Genomic DNA, 8,430 nt, shown 5'->3' with positions numbered 1-8,430 from the left:
TATCTATTCATTATGTATAATCAACATTTCTAAAAATAAAGCCATTACAGCCCTATATTCCACAATATACAAATCAGCAGAGAAAGAACAAGCCAGCAAACTAGCCTGCTGTTTAGCCAGCTCAGTAAACCTGCACAAAACAGCTTTCATTCTGTCAATAGCTGCCACCGCGTTGGTTCCTTCACTCGGCCAACGAAAGCAACTCATTTCAGCAACCGCTGTTTGCTAATTACCTTGAGTTATGTGGTCATAGCTGAGATGTTGGCGGCGTGTTCTGGAACAGATTTATTAACAATGATCAGTTATGGGCAGGTGGAGTGTCTGCCAGATGTCTTTTCTACTGTTACCTGACAGTTCATGTCAAGTCTTCAATGAGGTAAGCGTGGCTGACAGCTCACCCTGCCATCTGTGTTGCTGCTGCTGCTGCTCCCAGGGCACCCCAGGCCCGTCGCTGTTCTGGTGCTCAGCGTGGGATGCACCCCGCTCGTGGGCAGCCGGACTGATGGCAAGGCACCCCACTGTGCCTGGGCTCGGCCAGCACCCTTCCAAGAGCTGTGCCTGCAAGATGGGCTGATAATGCCTTCAGCAGAAACAGCACCGAGACAGAAGGGGCTTAATAAAAGAATTCACAAGATCTCCCAGGTTTCCCAAGTTCTCAAGCTAAATAACTGTAGGGTTATTATTTCTTTTTTCCAGACCATTATTTTTTTTTTTCCCAGACCATTTTCCCAGGAACAATAATACCAAAAGAGCAGAGTGACTTAGAATTTGTCATTCTGTTTCCATGTTCTTTCTCGTGCTGCAGCTCTCTGCAGTTTATCATTCACGCACCACGGCAGAAGCACGTGCACAAGCACATTTTGCACAGCAGAATGGAGCCCACCCATTGGTTTGCCCTTGCACGTGGGGAACACACACCGGTGGGTGGGGGCTCCTGCAGGCACCTGCGGCTGTGCCCCCCATGCCAGCTGGGAAGCTGCTTCACCCCAGGGGTGGTCACAGCACACGCCAGAGGTGCTTGGTGCCGTTCACAACCAGTCCGCTCTCTGCAGCCCTGCTGGCTCTCTTCTTCTCTTTGTAATGTATACTCCTGCAAGGAACAAATTCACAATGTAGGGCTGCTTTTTACCCCTTGAAGGATTGGGATCAAGGGCCAGCCAGGGAACACAACCACCGCAGCTGAAAGACAACTTAGTACTGAGCACCATTTTTGCTCTTCTTCTGTCCTTCCCTTTCTCTGCAAAGAATTGAGGAGAAAAAGAAAGGCAAAAAACCCAGAATAACAAAAACCCCATCCTCTGCAGATACAGCAGAACAACAACATCATTCAAAGGTACACAGAGAAAACAACCCCCAAGCATTATTTCACACAGAGGAGGAAAAAACATTAAAGTATATGGTAAAAGCCCGGCACTCCTCAGTAAGCAGCAGTGTTCCAGAAGTGAAAAATAGATCTTTGTGACCTGAAAAACACTTCTCTCCTTTTCTCCCTGCCTGCTCCCCCACAGGCCCTGTCTGCTTATCACTATGCAGCTCAGGTTTCACAGCTACAAAATCTCACCGCGCTGTAGCTTTAGGGCTATTGACGGATGCGCCTCAGCTCCGAGGCAGGGCTTGCAGGGGGGCTGCCGATGCACCAGAGCTTTCTTTGGCAGCACAAAAAGCCTCTGCCCAGCGTGCACAATCTTCCTTTGCTATCCTTAATGGCCTGGGAAGAGCACAGCACGGTGATATTTGTTGCTCCATCTCCTAATTCACTATCTGAAAAGAAATAGCTGAGCTTATTGATGTGTTTTGTTCACTGTGAAGTGTATTGTGGTCAGCGTTAGATTTTCACTTTCTTCAGGTGAGACCACAATTCATTCGCTGCCACCTGGCTCCTCCTGGATTCAAGCCAATTTCTAACAACACTGATATGAGCCTTTGCGTGCATCTTAGGGCGTGCTGTATCACATCCTCACTGCAGCACCATATTTAAAGGCCAGCTGAACGTCTCAGCGTCAGCACAGTGGCCAAGCCGCTCAGAGAGCAACAGGCAGCCAGCCCGCTTCCTGCACCAGATGGCAGAAATGGGACCAGCACCGAGTTCAGCGTGTGCAGCTGGCCCTACAGCACTCTCTGCTGTGGCTCTGCCGGAGTACATTCAGTGGATGAGGACAAACCATTCAGCAGCGCACCCCCCTGGGTGCTGCTGGCCCACAGACAATGGTCCCAGGCCAGCCAAGGTTTGAAGGGTATACGTTCAGCATTTCCCTGTTCCCTGCACTAAAGGAGGGTGTTGCTCCTTATCGCACGCTCAGCGACCCTCTTTAAAAACAACAGTTGTGTATCTATCTGGAATATTTTTTCTGTGAAGAGGAATGGGAAACGAAGCAAGGGATTCCCATATGAAGGGTACTTGGGGCTGAGTGTCACTCCTGGGCAAGGCTCAGTTCCTGCAGGACATTACCTACAGCACCCCTCCCGATTCTATTAAGTTGTTTAGTCCCTGTCCTTGAGCTGTCACCGAGTTGGTGACCGCAGACTCCCAGAGGTGCTCCGCAGGCACTGCCCCGCCACGGTCCTGTTCAGAGGGCGAGGGCATGCTCCCAGGAGCAGGCAGGTGCCTGTGCTGGAACATTGCTCGCGGCAGAGGTGGAAGCAGCTCCTTGATGATGGCCTTTCTTTTGGAAAGCAAGAGGAAACACTTCAAGGGAGGTCAGTGAGGCCAGGGATAAACAGCAGCAATAGCAGTCTCGCACAAATAAGCAAGGATGCAATGCAGAGAATCGCTCTGCAAAGTCATTTCAAAACAAATGGAACAAATTGAAATACAGTAGTGGATGTAGTACCAAGAGTAAATCACCGATGTAAAACATTTAAATATACAACAGGAATCCCAGCAGTTTATGAGCTATCAGAGCAGCTATTTCCTATGAAATCTGGACATCAATTTGCTCCCTAAAACACTGTTTATTGCGTTCTTTGATCACACTGATCAGCTATGCACAGTGGGGTAAGAAAACAAACAACTGGTTAGAAAAACCGGGGAACTATTTAAAAAAAAAATGCAGGGCTTTGGGTTTAGAAGTTCTTCTCCCTTGTAACTCACTGCAGTGTTCTCTGTGCCATGGCACCTTTCCTCTGGTAAGACATAGGATAATGGGAAAAAAACAACCCAAGCCTTTGTAAAATAAAAAACCACTTTGTCAGGACTTCCAGCCTCCCAGTGGCTCCCTACAGCTCAGCCAGCAGTTGAGCTGGTATGAAACCGTGCCACAAGACCTGAAGGAAATAGGTTTGATGCTTCAATGTCTATTTCTCTCACTATTATTTTAACTGGGAGAGAGAAAACACATCAGGACTAACTATCTGGCTATCACAGGTTTTCCCTAGATTTTGTCATTTTTTTCTTTCAGCTGTCCACTTTTTCCTCCTTTCTTCCACACTTTTCCTGAAACAAGCTCAAACTGTGTCAGTCAGTCAAAGAGGAGTTGTGAACCTTTTCCTTTAACATGAGCTGTATACTGGGTACATTGCCCGGCTGTGTCGTAGGCGGTGCCCTCACTGCAGTCAGCAAAGCCGTAAGCCCCACGTTACAAGCACGCCCAGTTCCTTACCGAACAATCCAATTAAAAACGTTCTTCCTTCAGCAGCTTTATTTTATGACTCAGGAAGGAGTCTGGATTTAGAGTTGCCTCTGCGTCCTGATGCATGGAGCACACGTGAGGTAAGCAACTCTAAATCTTCCCTCTTCCTAAGGGTCGCAAATTTTTGCCCCTTCATCACAAGAGTTTTCGGTAATGTCATTCAAAGCAACTCATCACCCCAGGTGTCTGTGTGAAACGTGTCAAAAGCTGAATTAACACTACAGGGAGAAGAGAAAGACAAGTTAAATAGATACAGAAAGGGCTTTCTCTTACAGAATTCGGCGCAGAGCGGTTGAAGGTCAGGATCTGATGGGCTCCAGGGGGAGCACCCTCACACTCTGGCCCAGCAGAAGGCTCTGCCCTCCAGCAGGGGCCTGTCGGGGCTCTGCTTTGCTTTTGTGTGACCAGTACAACGCTGCTGCAGTGCTTCACCAAGCACAGTTACACTCAAAACAAGATGCTTTTCACCATGTACACCCCAGGCACTGACTCCTGCCTACAGGCATCTTCCTGCCCAGTCACTGGGCTTTTTGCAGTCTGCCGACAATCTGTGAGTAAGCAGACGGGCAGGCAGCACGGCACGGCGCCATTTCCATACAAAGGAGACTTGCACGTAACTACTGCCTGTTCCACACGAGCAGGGCCATATCTGCACCACCCCAACACCATGATTATCACAAACTGACTTTAGCTTCTCCCAGGACACAGGCTACGGCTTGAGACCTTGGTAGCCGAGTTCGCTCAATACGGAAGCGTTCAGCCATCAGAAGATGGGTCTGAACCGCACCGCTGACAGGCCAGCCAGGTGTGTCTGTAGCTGCTTCTGTGGATCACAGAGATAGCGACAATTCAAAGGCAGCATTCAAATGCACAATCATCTCTGCTACTACACATATGCTGGCTAACATTCAAGCTATTGAGAAGAAACAGCCATTTGTCTTCCTGGGTCTGCTTTTATGAGCTTCTAAATTACCCACCGTCATCCAGAAAGCGATCAAACTATATTGATGAGTAACGCATAAAATTCAAACGAGACCTTTATTTACATTAGGTTTTCAAGCTCTGGGTATTGCAACATACATAACAAAATTTCATACTACGTTTTTATAAGAAATCAGGTTGAAAAACTGATCTACAGAATCAATTTGTCAAAACTGACTAAGCAGAAAATGCATCAGCTCAGTTTCAGAGTACTCTGTCAGTTTTATACCATCTGCTATCACTCGGAGCATTCTCGACATCATGGTTATAAAAACAGAGTGCTCATGCAGGTTAATTTACAGCAAACTCTCAGAGAGAATGTTACATTCCTCCTTGTTCAGAAGAGCAGGTCAATGCTCTCCACCTTGTCTCACAAAGCTATTAAGGATCCAAACGGGGAGAAAACTCCATCCATTAGGAGATACTCAAGAGAAATGAAATGAGATTTAGCAAGACAGAGTCAGAACTTAAATTCCTTGATAAACACAATTATAATCTCTCATTCTGTAGAAAACAAGGTGTACTGTAAAGATTAATCATTTTATTCCAATATTAACATTATGCAGCAACTGACATGAGTGTCTAGGTAACAGAAACTGTGTGAAATGTGCTGCCCAGCTGACTCCCGTAATGCGCGCCAAGGATAAATGCAACAACTCTGCTCACTGCCAGAAACAAAAAGTGGCTTCAGGAGCAAATAACACTGATTGATACCGTGCTCAAGCGCTAGCTAACAAAATCTATTAAACTACAGGCGGGGAAAGAAAAAATAAAATATATTTTTTTAAAAAGCAGCTTTGTTATCTTACTTGTGACACCTTATTTAAACCCCAGGTATTACCTCTTTCTACCAGCATAAATACGGAGCCTTCTACACCTTTTATGATGTGGTTACAGACACAAAAATGTTATAGTTGAAAGCGAGAGCTACTTCAAGGAATTTCAGACTTTGAAATCAGCAAGATACAAAGCTAAAATTCATATGTTCCTTTTCAAGTTATGAATACTTTCACTAAAACATAAATATTTTAACATATATTAATTTTTCTGACATTCAAAATTGTAAAGTCAATATGGCAGAATTATTGTTAAAAGCACATATTTACAAATATTTTTCCATACATAAAGTATTTGGCATAATTATAACAATCTTACTGCATACACAACCGTTTGCTTCTTTTTCACATAATGGTACACTCCTTATTAAAATTTACCAATTATGTACAAAAATACTCGAACATTTATTATAGAAAACCTCTATAACCACCGTCAACAGCTTATAACTGCTGAAGGCTTCAGAGAATATAAAAAGTGGTCACTTTCTTCCAGTTAAGCTATCAACAAATCAGACACAGCTAAAATCAACGTGAGCTTCCCAACAAAAGAGGGAGAATATCTTTAACAGCATGATTTAAAATGCAGTTCATACATCTGTTCCCAAGCACGTGTTAAACGGTCAGTAAAAGAAAGAGGATACCAAAAATACATACAGAAGGTGCTTTTTTCCCTACGGCTTGGCATGGCATTAGCTTTGCAGATGCCAGTCACTAAGGTACGCCCTATGGCCAAACACTATCCTCCTACAGCAGACGATGGTGATGAACTCGAGCTAATAAGCGAGCCCCAACCTGATGCACTGCTACACACACATCCAAAGAGCTGGCTGGAATTTTTGCTAGGTTTTTACAGAACTGTTAATGACCTTTGAATTTGCTTTTGAATTACTTTTTCTTTTTAGTAGATATCTAGTTCATAGGTATCTTCAAATTCATATTCATACTTTGTTTGTTTAGTATATTGCCCTGGCACGATTCAGTGCTGACTCCAGTAATCAAATTAGATAAACGTATTTTTTGTGCCCATGTAATACACTGATTGTATTTTAGGGTGAACTCTCAAAAACAGCAGAGGACCTCCACTAGAAAAGTTTTTTTAAAAAACAAAATGAAAATACACTAAGTGGAATAATAAAGGTCAGCTGCACCTCAAAAAGCATAGGATGCACTGGGTACAGTAATACACTAATGGAACAAAAATCTTATCGAGATTCACCAGGAAGGTGCTCTATGCCGAATGAAATGCAGGCATCTCTCCATCTTAAAAATAACAGAAACCAAGTGTTTGCTTCAAAAATTCCAAACTGCATTCTCGCTCAGCTCTCTGCAGTACAACTTTGCATCATATCCATTTTTCCACAGACGTTTGAAATGACCAACCCACCCGCTGCATGGGAGAAACAAATTCCTGCCTGCTTGCAGAAACACTGGAGCCTACAGACGACTTCGTGTGAACACATGCCACTATTTCAGCAGTAAAGACCCAGTCAGGACATTTTGTTTTGTCAGGAGTGTGCATTGAGCTCACATGAGAAATGCAGGGTTTTAGATTGAAATTTTTAAATAAAGTACAAAGGAAAGCATTTATCAGTATTCACCACCATGAAATTAAAAGAAGTCTCTCATTCATGCTTCCTATAATACCTGGCAACCTAAATTAGTAATTTCATTTTAAAATGTGCAACATAACATCAATAAGCATTTAAAAATTACTTAAAAGAAAAGGTGGGCAAAACATTAAAGTGCCTAACTAAATGCATTTTACCATTTTTAAAAAATATTATTTCTTAAATGGTAAAGAACTCCTTGCGATCAAATCCCAAAGGGCTCCTCATAGCTGGGACACCTTGCGCGGCAGCGGCCTAGGCCGCGGGGCCGGCTCAGTCCTCCTGCTGCTGCTGCTATCCGCGTTGCTGGGCCGGCCCAGCTGCGGCTTGGGCGGCAGGGCCGGAGGGTCGGTGGGTGGGATGGAGAGGCTGTGAGGTAGAGGGACGGGGCGCTTCAAAGTCCGCTCGTACACACTGTAAGGCGGCGGGGTTTTGCTTTCCTTCCTCACGGGCTCCTCAGGAACGCTGTAGCTCGGGACAGTCACCGGCGGTTCGCTGCCTTGACTTTCAAAGCCCGACGTCTCCGAGGTGCTGCATCGGCTGAGGGATGAGATGCCGCTGCTGTAGCTCCCCGACAGCACCGGGGAGTTGGATATGAGCCCCGAGGAATGGTACTCCACCGGAGACGGTGTGAATGACTGCACAGAGCCCTGCTCAAAAGAAAGGGCGTGAGAAGAAATTAGCGGTGCTGAACTGGGGAGGGGACTTCGGTGCTCAGACTGAAAACACACAGAGGCAGTCGCGCAGGTTCTGAAGCTTGGTAGATGTAGCATTGCACCTCAGTTTTAATTAAGATTCAGTAAGAAACCAGTAGAAACTCATTTCAGGAGTGCCCAAGTATACCCTAAACAGTGCTCATGCCAGTAATTCATGTAATTCAAGTGGAAGCAAAACTGTACTTAATTGTTATCTTACTATCTGGAAAAATCTGGAAGCCTTTAAAATGAGCTCTCAGCTTTCCCAGTTCTTTTAAGTGAAATCCATACCCACACATGGTGCGTGCCTAGTGATGTCCTGCCCTCTAATGCCAAAACACAGCACTTGCATCACCTTCCATGCTGATGCTGCAATCTCTCCTTCAACATTCATTTTCCAAAGCTTTTCTCACAGCTTCAGTGCACAATCATGCAACAAAAGCACATTTACACTGTGGGCTTCGAACTGCGGCCCAACCCCATCTCCCAGGTGATTTCTGGATGTACTGTGCCACTGTGCATGACGCAAAACACCATCACAGCCCTGGGGACAAGGGCTCAAGGGAGGGTGAAGACATGAGGGTCTGTGGAAGGTGAGGGCCAGGGAGCTGAGGGCTCAGCACCAGCACTGACAAAAAGCGGAGGGCAGGGACAGTAAAGCCACCACGGAGAAGTCCTATTC

General features: G+C 45.4%; 1 protein-coding gene across 4 annotated transcripts in view; it reads right to left on the bottom strand.

Moving 5' to 3' along the window:
* The window catches only part of DOCK4 (dedicator of cytokinesis 4), a 253,261-nt gene continuing 249,468 nt past the window's right edge, over positions 4,638–8,430 (bottom strand). For all 4 annotated transcript variants that reach the window (XM_021384917.1, XM_021384919.1, XM_021384918.1 and 1 more), the window contains one exon: positions 4,638–7,703. In XM_021384917.1, coding sequence (XP_021240592.1) covers positions 7,278–7,703 — 426 coding nt within the window. In that variant the 3' untranslated portion in view covers positions 4,638–7,277. The remainder of the gene's footprint in view (positions 7,704–8,430) is intronic.

This window comes from Numida meleagris, chromosome 1 (genome assembly GCF_002078875.1).
Source record: "Numida meleagris isolate 19003 breed g44 Domestic line chromosome 1, NumMel1.0, whole genome shotgun sequence".
NCBI lineage: Eukaryota > Metazoa > Chordata > Aves > Galliformes > Numididae > Numida > Numida meleagris.
The sequence above is the reverse complement of the archived record's forward strand: the minus strand, read 5'-3'. Positions and strand labels throughout refer to the sequence as shown.